Source organism: Myxocyprinus asiaticus, chromosome 2 (genome assembly GCF_019703515.2).
Source record: "Myxocyprinus asiaticus isolate MX2 ecotype Aquarium Trade chromosome 2, UBuf_Myxa_2, whole genome shotgun sequence".
In the NCBI taxonomy this organism is placed as follows: domain Eukaryota; kingdom Metazoa; phylum Chordata; class Actinopteri; order Cypriniformes; family Catostomidae; genus Myxocyprinus; species Myxocyprinus asiaticus.
Window position 1 is genome coordinate 30880029 of NC_059345.1, and position 17458 is coordinate 30897486.

Below are 17458 nucleotides of genomic sequence, written 5' to 3' on the forward strand. Positions count from 1 at the left end.
TTATAGTAACTGTGTTTTGCATTTGTAAGGCAGTATATACTTCCAGAGCAGCAATGCACTGTTGTGCTATATTAGGTGCAAGTGGAGCTATATCAGCAATGATGGTTTGTAGTCTTTAAGACAGGAAATTCTGATGTCTTGCAACCTGAATTTCAGAACACATCTTCCCATCAATGACCTGCCGGTGTATGCAAATACATGAATGGGATATGGATTGGTTGTGTCAGTAAAGGACAGCTCTAAGAAGTCAGGGGTAAGTTTTGGGGAGATGCAGGCTAGCTGTTCAACTAAAACTGACCTGCTTTTGAGGAAACACTGCAGTGATATTTTGGCCCAGACAAAATCCACAAGGATGGCATAAAGGTTGCAAACATGAAATGTGTGAAAATCGACAAAATAAAGAAATGTGTTGTAGCAGAGTGAGGAGCGACCATCTCTCTTAAACTCTGAACCTATATTCTTGACCAGAATGACATCAACAACAGACTGGCAACAATAAATAAAATCCATAAATACTGTACGTTATGATGCAAATTCCTTTTTTAAACAGAGAGCTATTTTAGCCTTGTCTGTGATGTTTTAACTTGCATTTCCCTTGAAAGCTTGTGGGAATATGTGACCACAACTCATTCTTCAGCACTGAGTTAGATAAGTAAACACAGCCCATGGTCAGCTCCACAGATACTACACAGCAAAACAGACGCACAGAAACACCAGCTCACTCTTCCTCTGTCTTTTGTCCCTCTGTTTGCATTCATTACTCTGTTTCTCCATATTTCCACACAAACCTAAATGCTGCACAAATCGAATTTTACAATATCCAGCCATGGTTCTAAGTATCCATTTCTACAGTTATGGCTTTTACTGCAGTTCAAACAAATTAGAAGCAAATATCAGCCTCTTGGATGTGTACATAGTGGGCATCATTATCAAACTTAAAGAGTTCAGCCTTTTCTGCATACGTCCTGCTTGCTTATGATGCACACAAGCAGAAAAAAACTGTCTGTCCATTCTCAGAAATGAACAATTTCTGATATCATGCATTCACTGGTCCCCTTGACCTGCTTTTAGAGGCAGGTAGCTCCAATGAAACAACAGCATAGGCTAATGCAGATGAGAGAAAAAGGAGAGGGAAGGTGAGAGCAGCTAAAATTATGCTGGCAGGAGCACAGTGGCAATGATCTCATTTCACAGCTGAAAGCCCATCTCTGTGCTTCAGTCTCCTCAAGACCAACTCTATGACGAAACTCGAACAGAGTCGGTTCCAGCTCCATTTGTTCATTTCAACTTCACTTGTCACAATTTAAATTGGAATGAGATTTCATATTTACAATCAAAAAGTTTGATTGTGTCATCCGACACATTGAGCTACGCTGCTCATATGGGAAATGCAAGTTTGAGTCCGACTCGCATCATTTCCAAATCCCATTCCCACATGTTCTGCCTAACCATTTCCTTTCCCCTCTGTATTACTTGTATCAAGAATGTATAAAGTGCAAAATAACAGAAACAAATTAAAAGAAAAACTTTACGTTCACTAAATTAGATTGGATTACTTTGCATACACAGATGACTTGTAAAGGGGCTTATCTGTGATGTAGCATTAACACATGGTTTAAAGACCTGGCAGCAAGGGGGGGGGGGGGGGGGGGGGGTGTTCAAAATACCACCTCTATGAGTGGCAAACATCACATTTAAAAGAACCAACACACTCTCACGGCGAAATTGTAAGGATTCATACAACTTCTCTAAATTTGGCTAATTCGTATGATATTGTCCGACTGCACTCGTTTGAATTCCTACAACTTTCACTACAGCCAATGATGTCGCTGGACATCGTTTCCATCTAATACGCAACAATTAATTGCTTCTGTCACACACAACCGCTTCCTATCATGTTTACACACTCTACTGATTGGTTAAGTTTAGATAAGGGGTTTGGGTAAGGGCATAATATTAATAAGTATGTCCTTAACGCCTTGTACGCGGAACTCGTGCTTACTTCCGCATTAGACATCCGGGAATTTGCACGTGATGAAGTCGTACGAGTTTATGCGAACAACATCGTGCGAGACCACACAAAATAGCCAACTCGTAAATTATGTATGACTTTTCATGAGATCGGGTTCAAAAGAATTGAAACCAACATAAAGGGCACCACAAAGAAGAATAAATAAGACAATGTAGGGGACAGATTAAGTAAATACGCCAGTCAACATATGGTGCACATCTCAACATAAAGGTCAATGGAGATTTTTCAATTAAAGATTATTTCATTCTGACTGATGTTTTCATTTATCCTTTTCAACTTGCTTAGTAAACAAGCCAGTGGATATTATCTTTATTTCTTAGTTACTGTGAGAGAACTTGAGGATTGTACGTTTTTAATAAACAGAGTTCAGTATATAGTTTAAAACAAACAATGAAACTGCATCAAAGAAGCCAGCTGACACTCAGGAAAATGCATTTCCATGCTGGGCAATGTATATTTTAATGCACAAAAATAATCCACCCATTAAGGTCTGACTGAAGGCAATCACAGATTTGTATAACTTCAGCAATCCTTTCAGACCCATCTAATGTTTAGGAATAGTGCTGCTGTTGACTCTTTCAGAAAGTGTGTGGATTCCTCAGCAGTCCTGTGCTGGAGTGAGAGAGAAGCTTTGAAATGGGGGAAGTTACTCAGCAAACACCACCCATCTGCAGCTCTTAATGCAAAACATATGCTGCCATACTGACCTACTATTCAGCATCTGTCAGAGAAAGAATGAGGAAAAAGGAGAGATAATTTTGAAGAGAGAGAGAGAGAGAGAGAGAGAGACAGCAAAGGCACCATGCAAAGCACAAGTGAGATAAATCTTAAACTGTAAAAGCCCTGAAAGAGGAAGACAAACCAATCACATCCAACCCAGATACACCAAACAGTGAAAAGGAGAGAGAGAAGTCAGATATGTCCTCAATATGTCTGGCTGATATCTCGCCGAGCACTTTATTAGGAACACCTGTACACCTACTTATTCATGTGATTATCTAATCAGCCACTTGTTTGGCAGCAGTGCAATGCATAAAATCACGCAAATATGGGTCAGGAGCTTCAGTTAATGTTCACTTCAACCATCAAAATGGGGAAAAATGTAATCTTAGTGATTTTGACCATGGCATGATTGTTGGTGCCAGACGGGCTGGTTTGAATATTTCTGTAACTGCTGATCTCATAGTGCATAAATCTAAAGTTTTATTAATCATATCTCTAGACAAATCTCCCTAAATTTCTCTTGCACAGCTGGTATACTTCAGAAAATAGGCACTGTTGTGTATAGTAGACATTAACCGCTACTTCATATTTAGGACATTATTCCATTTCCTTTGGGCTGTCATGAACAAGATGAGCAGCCTCATCAAGAAAATGCTGACGTAAAACTGTAGTCAAAACAAAAACATTTTAAAATTCCACCTATTTTATTCATTCCAGAGAATGCTCTATAGATGCCTGTGAGTTACAGAGCATGGCCTCATACCTTATATTCTATCATTAGAAATGTGTGAAGACTTTACAGTCATGTCAATATTAAAAAATTAACAGCCAGTGACTTCATTGCTGCTCTCACTAAATCATACAGGCCATCTCCAAATACCTTTCTTTCACCACTTTTAGTGTTGGTACACTTCTAATGTTGGTTTCAGCCTAATTTATAGAAGCCTTTAGCACATCAAAATCCTAACACATGACTTACAATATTGGTTTGCCAAAACACTTCACAGTGTATCGAGGAACCATAATAGAAGAAGTTTGAATGACAATATTTTCAATCAAACATACCAAATGCCAGAGACAGCATGGAGCATCTACTGAAAGGCATCACATAAAGTGGTTTGTTCCATTTGCGCAAAGCCCAAGGGAATACTTGTTCTACCAGTTGCATAGCTCGAAGAGAATGTCTCTGCACGTGCAGATGTGACGGTTCAACCTGATTTACTTGTTTTTCACCTGATCTGGATCTGTTCATTATTATTTGACAGCATGGAAAAAGACAGTGCATTTGAGAAAAAAAAAAGCATATTGAGATGGGATCCAAGGCTCTTTCAAAACATAACACAATCAAGTGTAACATAGATGCCTAAAATTGCTTTAGGAGCTATGAAAAACAGTGCTGTGTTTTATCCATAACAAGAGGAAAAGGTCTCACACACACACACACACTTGCAAAATATAGCAGAACCTAACCCATCTTTATGGGCATTAATAAGGAAGTGCATTTCACATGTGCTTACACCTGCATCTCTCTATGTCCTGTACTGTCCATGGACAGTAATATGTGTCCTTTATATTTTTCCAATATTATGCAAGACTAGGCCAGGTCGGTGGGACCTATCTTACGTTCATTAAGAGTTAAGAACAACAACTGCAATGTGTGTTGTTAACTGTGGCATGCTGATCTGATTAAGAGCACACAAAATAGTCATCCATCTCTCCAACTCACCCGTATTACCTTTGATACCTATAATTACCATCAGGCAGGTGGAATGACCAAAAAACTATTAGAAAAGTGACATTATAATTGCATCAAGGATACTGTTCCTTAATAAACTATGAAGATAATCAAAAAAGAACATAGTGGCAAACGAAAACAGCATGTGGCAGGACAATGGTGCTGGGTTAATTAGGACAGTAGATGAACCTGTTTGGGAGGGCAAAGTGAACAAGAAATGGAGGGCAAACAATAGCTGAATATGACACCCAGCTGAGGGTGTTTCTCCAGTTGACTAGCCTTTACATTCATGCCAAGTTCATAATAACAACTAAGAAAGTCTGCATTTAAACATATGCATAGGGTGCATCAGTAGTTGTAAATCCTTGTCCAACCTTATTTTGTCTTGAGGGGAAAAATAATAATAATAATAATAATAATAATAATAATAATAATAAAACATGACTTGAATTAATAATGTTTTCAAGTTTTACAAGTCTCGTATGGGCACATAAGGCATTATGATCTCAAAGCGTTTTACCTGTATATCTTGTGTATTTTGACAATTTGATGTCAGTTACACATATTAGCCTTACAACTTTCAGTTAAAAGTCACATTTGTGATCAGAACATTTCTAGTAAATTCTATTAATCTAGATTCTAGAAGCTGTTAAATTCGTATAGCTAACTGAGCTTTTTGGTGTCTCAATGACTACAAAATTAAGTTCAAAACAATAGTAACAAGCAGCTGTTATTGTCTAAATGTAAACACTGACGCTGGAAAAAAATAATAATAATTCAAAACAGAAGCCGTATCTATGTTGTTTTACCACTGTAAGAAACATTGTAAGCGACTGAGATTATACATATTTCAACTCACCATTTTTATTATTCCTTTATCAGACCGCAGCTGATGCTTTTCTATAATCCGTTTTGCAACTATCTGTTAAAATAAAAGAAACCTTTGTGGAAGTATCAGGGTGATGCCAAGATCTCCTTTTTCTCTGCGGATGTCAAATGTCTCCTCAGGACCAGTGTCGCCGCTTCATTCTACTGTACACCGCACCGGGAAGCCGCTCAGAGCGCACTGTACTGCAATGAGAGCCTGCTCTAGAAAGTTAAACTTTGTGGCTGCTGGTTGACGGACGGAATGCACCAGGCATGAAACAACCCATAAAAGGAGAATTCGTGCTTTGGAGCGCCTCCCTGCGCGTCATTCCGAAGGGAATCCCACCAGATGATTCGATGATTCCGGGTGTATTAAAGCGGTGCTATATGCGCAGTGAGGCTGCGTAAAATACGCACAAAAATAATTTTAAGATATACACATTTCATTACAACTTTCTGTCAAATTGAATTATCTTAAAAAAAAAAAATGTTTTATTAATTTAATGTAAAATAATAAAATAAAATACACAATAGATTGATGAAATTGTATGATGAAAAATAAAAATAAATAAAAATCTCAGCTTAGTAGGTCCATACAAAGCAAGCGAATGGTGACCATAACTTTGAAGCTCCAAAAGTACATAAAGGCAGCATAAATATAATCCATAAAACTCCAGTGTTTGAATTCAAAATTTAAATTCTCTCATAATTTACTCACCCTCATGCCATCCCAAAACAGACCAAAATGTAACTAATTTTTTACTGTACATCTTGCCATTGCAGTCTCTAGGCACAATCATGCTTTCAAGCTCGATTACACTTCCTATTGCTTGACGCATGTGCAGACTGCTAGATACTGCTAGTAAGTCTTATCAAACTTGAAATCATGATCGCCAAAGAGACTGCAGATGTCAAGATGTACAGTGGAAAAGGAGTTATATTTTGGTCTGTTCTCATCCAAAACCGATTGGATCACTTCAGAAGACATGGATTAAACTACTGGAGTCTGATGGATTACTTTTCTGCTGCCTTAATGTGTTTTTTTGTTTTGTTTTTTTTGGAGCTCCAAAGATTTGGCCATCATTCACTTGCATTGTATGGACCTGCAGAACTGAGATATTTTTCTAAAAATCTTTGTGTGTTCTACTGAAGAAAGAAAGTCACACATATCTTGGATGGCATGAGGGTGAGTAAATGATTCATTTTTGGGTGAAATATCCCTTTAATTCTGATTTTCACTGTGTTAGATGTGTAAAGGCTAAACATTACCCTTACTACTGTAAAAAGCTCTACATCTAAAGATTAACTCTTTAAAAGTTCCTTGTAATTAATTTTTTGGTTCAATCTCTTTAACCCTTTTTTGGGAAAATAAATATGGAAACCAACAACAGGATTTTCCTCTAATTATTTTTCCGGTGATTGAGATTGTGAAGTGTCTATATATATATATATATATATAGATATAGATATAGATATATATATATATATAAACACTATTATAAAAAGCGTACAGGTTTTACCAACACTAAGTTTTGCTCTAACCTTTGTCATTCATGAAGTGTAATGAAGCAATACAATATTTTAAAATATATTTAATTTAATAATTAAATACAGTAATAAAAATATATACACTGAATAAATTTATATTGATGTATACTGATCACTTCAAATAAATTCCCCATCTTCCTGCAGTGTGTGATGGCTGGTGAATACTCTCCATTATAGCCTACACCAGCAATTAAAGTCCTCTCTCTTATCCCTGAAGGAGAAAAAGACAAAGATAAACTTCGACTTAAATGCAACTATGATAGCAGAAAATTTTATATGAGTTATGATGCTGTTAAAAGTTTTTAAAAATTTATTTTTAATTATTATTATTTATTTATTTTTGTCGCCTTGGACTTACAGTGACACCTATGAACATGTAGCAATCATTAACATTCAGTAGTTTTCAGATACCGTTGCCATTGTTGAAATTATTAATTTTTTTTACAAATATTCACAGTCAGCCATGATTAATTCAACCCATGAGTGAAAGTGTCCAAAAACAGGGTGGTTACTGAGATTAGTATTCAAGTTAGTACTGCGAGTAGTATTCGGCTGGTCATGTGATTCTAACATGGCAGCCCCCATGAGGGGACCCTCTCCATGTAGAATGACTGATATGACTGGGGTCTTCTTCTCATGTGAGTGGTCATAATTTCATAGAGTACATATGTTTTAAATATACAATTCATGTCTTTAGGAATAAAACTTTTTAATGAGGAAAAAATACTGAGTGCACCTTTAAATTCTCTAAGCAATAAACTGAAAGCCACATGATATCATGGCCCTAGCACTTAAATTATATCCCTAGAGCTTACTGTGCATAATTACATGCAGTAAAATGTGCATTAATATTTTACATAATAGATTTATGCCACAAATCTTTATATTGTTACACATAATGTGCCATAAAGTGTTCAAAAACATCTCACATTATCACTGCGTGAGAATAGGGACGTGTGGTGTGAGAGCGTGAGAACAGTGTCAATTGCGTGGCAGCCCAGCATTTAAAAGAAAGCTTTGACCACATTTTGAGAGGAGCTTTTAATAGATTCAGAGTCCACCAGCAGTCAGCGATGGGGTTGAATCCTGTAGCCGACTAAACAGTTTTAACAGTCATTCACCTAAGCCACTCTAAAGCACAACAGAACTAAATCAGGTTGTGCTACAGACACTTTCAAATATATTGCAGCTAAACAAGGCTTTGAGTAACTTAACTTAAAATATCTAAGTTGATATTTTAAAACTGCGAAACATTACTATTATTTTATAACCTATGTGGGTATTCTGAGTAAAGGGATGAATGACAATTAATCGTAGTTGCTTGTACTGTATGCAGACACATTAAGCAGAGACAGGTTACTTTTAAAATGAATGGAAGAAAATGGAACGCCACATATAGAAAAGGAAGTCCCGCCTTACAGGTACAAGAGCCAATCACCTTTTAGATACAGACATCGCCCGTCAATCAAATCAAGAACGCGCATGCGCATTAGATACACATGCCGGTTAAACTGCGGCTTTTAGTTTTTTTGTTAGCTTAATCTGAGGTAAAGAGGCACAGTTTATGATACCAGTATTGTCAGATTTTACTGCTGATTTGAAATATGTTTTTTGATCGTAATCTTGACCAACTGTTTGGAGAATTCGGTCGTTCCCTATTCAAGAAGATAGGAGCTGCACTTGTATGCTGCTTGTTTACATTGAAAAATAGCTGGCCGAGAGCGTTCCAAAAATGGCCGCCGAGTGGACTGACAAGCTAAAAGTATTTGACTGACCTTATTAAGACTGTACGTGCACGAATCCACTCGCTCCAACAGGTGGAGCAGTTACCCCATGAATACAGGCCAGCCCAGCCTTACACGCAAAATACGATAACTATCTATGCAAAATGCAAATGCAGTTGTGCGGGTTTCGACCTTTCAACACAATTAATAATCATTTAATGTAAGTTGAAGTCATTGACAATGACTCTATTCACCATAAATGTTTTTCACATTTTAGAATAATAATAATCACAACTATGGAATGATAGAAATGGAAATATGGGAGTTATGTTGTGACAAAAAACAACAAAAAAAAAAAGACAAAAAAAAAAAAAAAAAATCCAAAATAAATCATAACTGTGTTATATTTTAGCATCTTCAAAGTGGCCACACCTTGCCTGGATTTTGCAGACATGTACTCTTGACATTTTCTCCACCAACTTCTTGAGGTTTCACCCTGGGATGCTTTTTAAACAGTATTGAAGGAGTTCCCATCTATGTTGGGCACTTAGTGGCTGCTTTTCTTAATTATTTGGTCCAAGTCATCCATTTCAAAAACTTTTTTTTTTTTTTTTTTATTAAATTTTGTAATTAAATAAATTAATAAGTTGGCACAATTATATTTTTGTCTACAAAACTAATTTCAAACATTTAAGCATACACCTTCAAATCAAAAATGTTTTTAAGATCATGAGAAACATTTCAGGCAAGTGACCCCAAACTTTTGAATATATATATATATATATATATATATATATATGTATGTATGTATGTATGTATTTCGGTTTCAAAAGTGGCTTTTCCTTTGCAATTCTTCCCATAAGGCCTGCACCCCTGAGTCTTCTCTTTACTGTTGTACATGAAACTGGTGTTGAGCAGGTAGAATTCAATGAAGCTGTCAGCTGAGGACATGTGAGGCATTTATTTCTCAAACTAGAGACTCTGATGTACTTATCCTCTTGTTTAGTTGTACATCTGGCCATCCACATCTCTTTCTGTCCTTGTTAGAGCCAGTTGTCCTTTGTCTTTGAAGACAATTTGAATTTCAAGCATTGTATAGCCTTTATTCCTCAAAATAATGATTGGCTGATGAGTTTCCAGAGAAAGCTGTTTCTTTTTTGCCATTTTTTGACCTAATATTGACCTTAAGACATGCCAGTCTATTGCATACTGTGACAGCTAAAAAACAAACACAAAAACAATGTTAAGCTTCATTTAATGAACCAAATAGCTTTCAACTGTGTTTGATATAATGGCAAGTGATTTTCTAGGACCAAATTAGCAATTTTGTATGATTACTCAAGGATAAGGTGTTGGAGTGATGGCTGCTGGAAATGGGGTCTGTCTAGATTTGATCAAAATAGTGATGGTGCTGTTTTTTTACATCAGTAATGTCCTGACTATTCTTTGTGATCAGTTGAATGCCACTTTGATGAATTAAAGTACCAATTTCCTTCCGAAATACCAAAATCTGTACATTATTCCAAACTTTTGGCCGCCACTGTGTGTGTGTGTGTGTGTGTGTGTGTGTGTGTATATATATATATATATATATATATATATATATATATATATATATATATATATACATACAATTATTGTTATTATTATTTACAGGACCCAATGGAGTCCACACAGGGCTCCCTATAGTTCACTCGGTCCAGAGCTCAACACGCTAAAGCCGCCCCTCCACCCCCTCCCCCTCAATAAACATGGCTGAACTGAAAACGGACGGTGAATTAAAGGACTGAACCCGCATGCAGCAGCATCTCCACAGGACACAAACTACTGATTTAGAGAGAAGACTGAACATGGCGTGAATGTTTATTGTGAGGGGAAACTACCGCATCAAGAGTAGCAAAAGTTGAGAGTTTGACAGCCGCTAACGAAATAACTTAAGCAGAACAGACTCAGATTAGATCCAGCTGAACACTTCACTGCTGCATGCACACTAGAGACAAAATACTGCTTTTGCGTTTATGGAAATAATGGTTTTGAACACACCCTCTACTGAAGAAACCCTGGACTTATACTCTTAAGTCACCCAAAACAGAGTTTAAACTCGCTCACAGTTGACGTGTTTTTTAAAAGATGATCTCGGATGGATTTTTAGTTTGATCTGTGTTTCGCATATTTATATGATCGTCGCTTTTAAATAATGTTTTCTGGTAAACAAACGAAGCCGACTTTTAAGTCTTATCTTCCTCCTCTTCAGGTAAGTGTACAGCTACAAAATACTAGCATGCTAACGACAACAAGCAGCTAAAGACAGATTCATAAAAACTTCCATGGGCTCAGTGCATATTTTATAAAGCCATGTCACCACATATGTTTGAAATATGTACGACTGGGATCTTCATATTTCAATTTTTACTTGGGTTGACTGAGGTAAACTCTCTGTTTGTGATTAAGGTGTCAGCTGTTTACCGTGGTTACATTGTTGTTATTCACTGTAAACTAAAAAGTACCTAAAGTGCCGTCCCACGACCCTGTTTTTGGACATGTATTGTGGTGCCACTATGTAAATACTGTGGTACATTTATTAGATAATCATTAAGTACCATGGTGTGCATCAAAGTACCATGTTATAATTACCACCACAGTACTTGTAAGGTTTTTACTTTTGTAAGGTTAAAGATAAAGGTTTGTCTTGCATACTTAAAGTGGATAGGAGGTTTTGCACTGATAGTGTTTTTAATTTGTTTCACAGGCTGATTTGAAGAAAAGTCCTCAACTGCCCATCAAGAAACTAGAAGCAAAACTTCTACCAGGTAAGTCGTTTGAAAATTATTTTCTCTGGAAAAATGCAGATGGATTAGATCCCACAGGCTACAAAGTTCACAAACTTAGCTAAGAGGTTAAAGGGATAGTTCATCCAAAAATGAATAGTCTCTCATCATTTACTATTTCTCATGCCATCCCAGATGTGTATGACTTTATTTCTCCTGCTGAACACAAACAAAGGTTTTTCAGCTCTGTAGGTCCAATGCAAGTGAATGGTGCCCAGAACTTTAAAGGTACAAAAATCACATAAAGGCAGCTTAAAAGTAATCCATATGACTCCAGTGGTTAAATCCATGTCTTCAGAAGCGATATTATTTGTGTGGGTGAGAAACAATAAATAATTTAGTTCTTTTTTACTATAAATTCTCCCCCCTTCCCAGTAGGTGGCTGAAAGTGAAAGTGTAAGTGTAGATTTAGAGTAAAAAAGGACTTAAAAAATGATCTGTTTTTCACCCACACCTATCATATCGCAAATGAAGATATAGTTTTAACCGCTGGAGTCTTATGGATTACTTTTATGCTGCCTTAATGTATTTTTATTTATTTTTTAGCTTCAAAGTTCTGGCCACCATTCACTTACATTGTAAGTACCTACAGAGCTGAGATATTCTTCTAAAAATCTTCATTAGTGTTCTGCTGAAGAAGGAAGGTCATACACATCTGGGATGGCATGAGGATGAGTAAATGATGAGAGAATTTTCATTTTTGGTTGAACTATCCCTTTAAGATTTGGTTTGGAATCATAGACCACAAGGGGTGATGGAGTGCCTTTGATTTAGGCCTGCGCCATGTAAAAGCGTAGTTATGTAGCCAAATTTTTTTTAACATTTTTATGTGCTAATTGTTATGGTTCTAGCATTGTGTTTTCTTTTTTTGTTTCACTCCACCACATCTTTGTACATTGAGAACTAACAGAGGGCCTCCTGTTAGTTTCCATAGCAATTGGGTTTCTTTGCTCTTTTCCCTATATTTACCACTGCATTAGCAATGAGCTTCTGCTGTTGTGGGGTGAACATGTCCTGTGCTTTTTGCAGGAGAGAAGCGTGTGTGACAGAGAGAAAGGAGACAGAATTTATGTCTTGAATGATCAGTTAAACTTGATATTCACAGAGGTCCTTCCTGTATACGGAACAATCAAATCCAACCCGTTTCCTGCACTTGTGCTGCTTCCGAATTTTTAATATGTGGCCTCACATAAAGTGCCTGTAATCTGCTCTGGTTTGTTGTGTTTAGGTTTTGATGCCAGTTGAAGTGTTTACAGAGGGTCTAAGATGCACAACTTCCCACTAGAAGGCATTTTGTTGTGCCACGCTAATTAATATGTGACTGTAAATAGAGCAGGTATAGTATGTGACGCTAAGCTAATATCATTGTGATTTTTATTTTAATTTTTTAAATCAGCTCTTGTGCAGAGTGCACAGTTTGGTTCTTTAATGCCAACATTTAGGAAAATGCTCAAGCTGAAGTCTCACTCAGCTTAGTTGAATTTTTGCTGTAGAGCAATCCCTATCATGACCACATTTGTCTTTGAGAGACTGTTTGATTACATCTCATCCTGGTTTCAGAAAGGTGCATCTGTTGTCATACCTGTTTCTGTATATCTTGTAATCACCATTACCATGCACAGTTGCACTGGGTGTGTACCCATCTACCTCCAAACATTATATATCCCGGATCTTCCTAATAGACGGTGCTTGCTCTGATGTGCAGTTTCAACCTTGCAGTGTAAGTTACCTTGTTTTTTTTTTCCTGCGTTGTCTTTCTAACCATGCAATGGCAGATTCAGTATGTGATGAAAAAGATGATGACAAAGAGTCGTCTTGACTGAAATTGGACAGTTTCTTTGTTCCTAGAAGTGTTGGGAAACAAATAGAAAAGTGTCTGTAGCACTGTTGCATCTGCTTCTGTGGGTTGGACTCTGCTTTTAGGCATTTACTCCTTATAATTAAGCTGCACAACACGGACCTTCCCTGTTTCTAAAATAGACACAGTGTGCTTTTCTTGCTCTTCTTAAATGAAAGCAAAAACTGCCATACAGTATTACTTCTGAGTTTTAGTAGTATTTGAGCCAGTGCATGCATATTCTTGCTTTTGACAGCTGCGAGTGTAAAGCTCAGTGTAAAGATGGAGTAGAATACACCGGATTATCAAGGGTTTAGTTCCTTAACAAGCTCCATCTTGTTGCTAAGCACCTGTTGGAATGTTTTTATTGACAAGGAAACATTGTCACATTTGGCACAAGATGAGCAAATAATTTTGATTAATTAAAAGTTAACAGAGTTGTAAGATCTACCTATGATAAATAGACAACATTTTGGAGAGAGACCACAACATCACTCATCTTAAAGGCGTACTTAATAATATTTTGTCTAGATTTTGCTGACTAATCGTCTTCAAGAACAACCTATATGACCATGCTTTTGAACTTCATACTGACGCTACCTGTATCAGTGTGGGTGCGGTATCATGCAAAAGCAAAAAAAAAAAAAAAAAAATAGGGATGTACCGATACTGGTATTGGAATAGAGTCTGATACCACACTCATGTACTTGTACTCGTGCTCATAAAAATGCTGCAACCAAAAACTGATACCATCTGACGTACGAATTACATTCCGCAAAAATTCAGCACACAAATTAAAATCACGTCATGTCCTAGTGAGATTATTTGGCCATAAAAGCTGCGATTTAATGAGATAAATATATACTTTGCATGAGCTGTGCACAGGGCCAGACTTACCATTGGCCTTGACTGGGCTCCAGCCCATGGGCCCCGCCCAGTACGGGGCCCCGCCCGCTTTCATTTGATTTGTTCAGTTATATGCCAGTCATTTTATTTTTCATTTAAAGTTTGTTGATTGGTACTGTGTACGGAATGATGTCATTTAATTAACTAAATTACATGTCAGTCATCTTGATGCTTGCTGATTGGTTATTGGTGGTTACAATGTGTCACACATCGTGGTACACACCTGTCTGCATTACACACTGTTAACATGGCGGACAAGCGGTATCGGAGTGGCGGGCTTAAAAGAAAACTCGAAAATGAGAGACAGCAGCGCGAAAAGGAAGCACTCAGTAAAAATGAAAACGATCACTGGATTTTTCACACCTGTGACACCACAGCCCGATGTGCAAGCAGAGAATCCAGAGGACAACAACCTGCTGGAGGAAACCACTGGAGCCGATCTGACTTCACGAGTAAGGGCAGCCCATCAATGGATCATCATCATCTCTTCAGTCAGAAGCCGTTAGATCGGTGGAAGAAATGGCAACTTTTTCAGCTACTGAACCAGATAGGCCTACAACTTCTACATACTCTTTACCCAACGATCCAGCTCACTGGGGTAAAATTGGTGAGAGTGTGTGTGCTGATTTGATCAAAGACTTTGCTGCTAAGAAATCCAGAAGACGCCACTATTAACAAGTAAGCCTCAATCTCATCATTTGTACTACATAAATATCTTTCAAATGAGATGACAGACAGTACATACATAAGTCTAAACCTGATTACCTATTTCTCTTTAGTATGTTGTTGTTTTAAATGATCAGCCTCTGGATCCTGCTGTTGTACGGTGTCATGCTTGTTTAAGCTGTGTGAGGGGGATAGACAGTGTACAATTTTTTTTATTTACTGTAATTTTTTTGTATTGTATTTCTGTGCATGGTTTTGATGTTTTTCAAAGTTTGCTAAAACTCACCCACCTACTCACTTACTTACTCACACACACACACACACACACACACACACACACACACACACAACCACTCACTCGTTCTTTATCATGCGCTTTGTTCAATGTGTTATTTTGATATCTCCTTGCAGCTGAGAGCACTTCCTGTATTATAGTGTATTATAATTGCTATCTAATATTACCCCTAAAATTTTAACGAAGCTAGGCTTTTTGTAGTTTGTAGGCAGTATGTAGTTGTTTGCTAGAGTGAACCAACAGCTGTAGGTGCCAACACTAAATTATCTTTAAAACGCCATAATGAGAGAGGAAATGCTCATTTACTTTTATGTTATAGATTATACTCTAAAATTGCCAGTGATGGGATGTAGTCATACATGGGTGTGAGTCAGCCTAACTGTATACAATCTATACAATGTCAGCACTTGCCAAGAACATACAGTCATTATAGACTTGCTGTTTACATGTTATAGAAATTCTTTATGACTGCAACCTTACAAGGTCTTTGTATGTTTTTCAGTATTTTCCATGTAAAGAAGTGTTTTTGTTGTTGTTGTTTTTTTTGTTTTTTATCATTCTGCCAAAGGAACAGTTGTGTTTATTGTAATGCACAAAAGTCATGATCACTTTGAATTTTTATTATTATTATTATTTTTTGGAAAAGGTTTTTCAAGCTTCAGTCAGTTGTCATATAAATAAATGAATCAGTTTTTGACTGGACTTAAGTAACTGCTTTAGAGCTATGATACATAGCTCTGTGATGCATGTTGTTCTATTTAAAGTCATTTGTAAAGTAGGTAAGGCCCAAAAATGACTCAAGCCCAGGGGCTAAGTCCGGCCCTGGCTGTGCACTTCACATGTGAGCGTTTGTGATTGTGTTAAGTCAGTGTTATGTAGACGCCAGCTGCACGTTCCTTTTAAAGTTCCTCCTTGGTAGGGTTGCCATGGTGTACGGCGTTACCGGTCTTACTCGGTACAAAGGACAACACCGGTGTGAAATTTTATACCGAGTAAAAGGGGGAAACATTATGAATGGAACTTCCAAAATCAATACAACAGCCTAACGAATATAATAGCCTTAAATAGGGGGTCTGGGTAGCTCAGCGAGTATTGACACTGACTACCACCCCTGGAGTCGTGATTTCAAATCCAGGGTGTGCTGAGTGACTCCAGCCAGGTCTCCTAAGCAACCAAATTGGCCCGGTTGCTAGGGAGGGTAGAGTCACATGGGGTAACCTTCACATGGTTGCGATGAGTGGTTCTCGCTCTCAATGAGGCGTGTTAATTTGTGTGTGCATCGCGGAGAATAGCACGACCCTCCACATGCTGTGAGTCTCCGCGGTGTCATGCACAACGAGCCACGTGATAAGATGCGCAGATTGAACGAGTAACCGCGTCACCATGAGGACCTACTAAGTAGTGGGAATTGGGCATTAAAAATTGGGAGAATAAGGGGATAAAAGAAAAACTTTAAAGAATAGTTGCCTAATGAAGAGTTTGCGACCCATGATAAATGAAACTAAATAACGCATTGAAAGCCAGATGTTCTTTACCAACATGTCAAATTACACAGGCAGCAAAGTACGCGCACTGACAGAAGACGTTTAATTGCAGGTAGAGAATATAATGTGCATGGTGGGTAACTGGGAGACGTCTCAAATTTGGAAGTGTCTCAAATTCACAAGAACACAAGAAATGCTTTTAGACACACAGACATGCTCTCGAAGAAACACACTTTAATATATTTTTAAGAACAGATGACAGAAAAGCTGTCTATGAGCATGTCTGACTCGCTGTTTTTTCGGAGGTGTGCAGTCTCATGGAAAACGCGTATGTAAAGTGTCTTCTGATTTTTTTGTTTTGTTGCAAGAATAGTATCGCCTATAAGAATGCTGCAAATGACCTCCGACCATCTCAGCTCAGGAGGTGCTGTTCAGTTCGCTTTATTTCCACAGAGCAGTTCGTTCATTCTGAGCGCAACTGTCCAGGGTCACTTTATATATAGCCTTTACATCTGTGATCAAATCATAAAATAATACAAAAACGCATTCACCTCGAACCATGATTTATATTTCAGTGATTGTTATCATCATTATAATTATTATGTTTACATTTAGAATTGTTTTTAGATCTTAATATGTATGATTAATTTTCTGCCTGTGTCATAGACGTATACTTGCATGACGGTAAATGGAAAGTTGGTAATATGTGTTTTTGTTTTTTTTTTTTTTACCACTTCATTATTTTAATTGCTGTTTCGTTTGAAGTGCAATTTTAATATAGAAATGTCTTTAGTTGTCTTTGGGGTTGACGAT

At 37.4% G+C, this 17458-nt stretch overlaps 2 protein-coding genes across 4 annotated transcripts in view; one reads left to right on the top strand and one right to left on the bottom strand.

The window, feature by feature from the left end:
- myo1ea (myosin IEa) overlaps positions 1 to 5600 on the bottom strand; it is a 100067-nt gene extending 94467 nt beyond the window's left edge. For all 3 annotated transcript variants that reach the window (XM_051725291.1, XM_051725284.1, XM_051725275.1), the window contains exon 1: positions 5350 to 5600. In XM_051725291.1, coding sequence (XP_051581251.1) covers positions 5350 to 5352 — 3 coding nt within the window. In that variant the 5' untranslated portion in view covers positions 5353 to 5600. The remainder of the gene's footprint in view (positions 1 to 5349) is intronic.
- A 4780-nt stretch (positions 5601 to 10380) lies between these two features.
- Positions 10381 to 17458, top strand: part of mtmr10 (myotubularin related protein 10) — a 54993-nt gene continuing 47915 nt past the window's right edge. The window contains exons 1-2 of the mRNA XM_051644285.1: positions 10381 to 10883; positions 11379 to 11439. Of these exons, the coding sequence (XP_051500245.1) occupies positions 10827 to 10883; positions 11379 to 11439 (118 nt within the window). The 5' untranslated portion in view covers positions 10381 to 10826. The remainder of the gene's footprint in view (positions 10884 to 11378; positions 11440 to 17458) is intronic.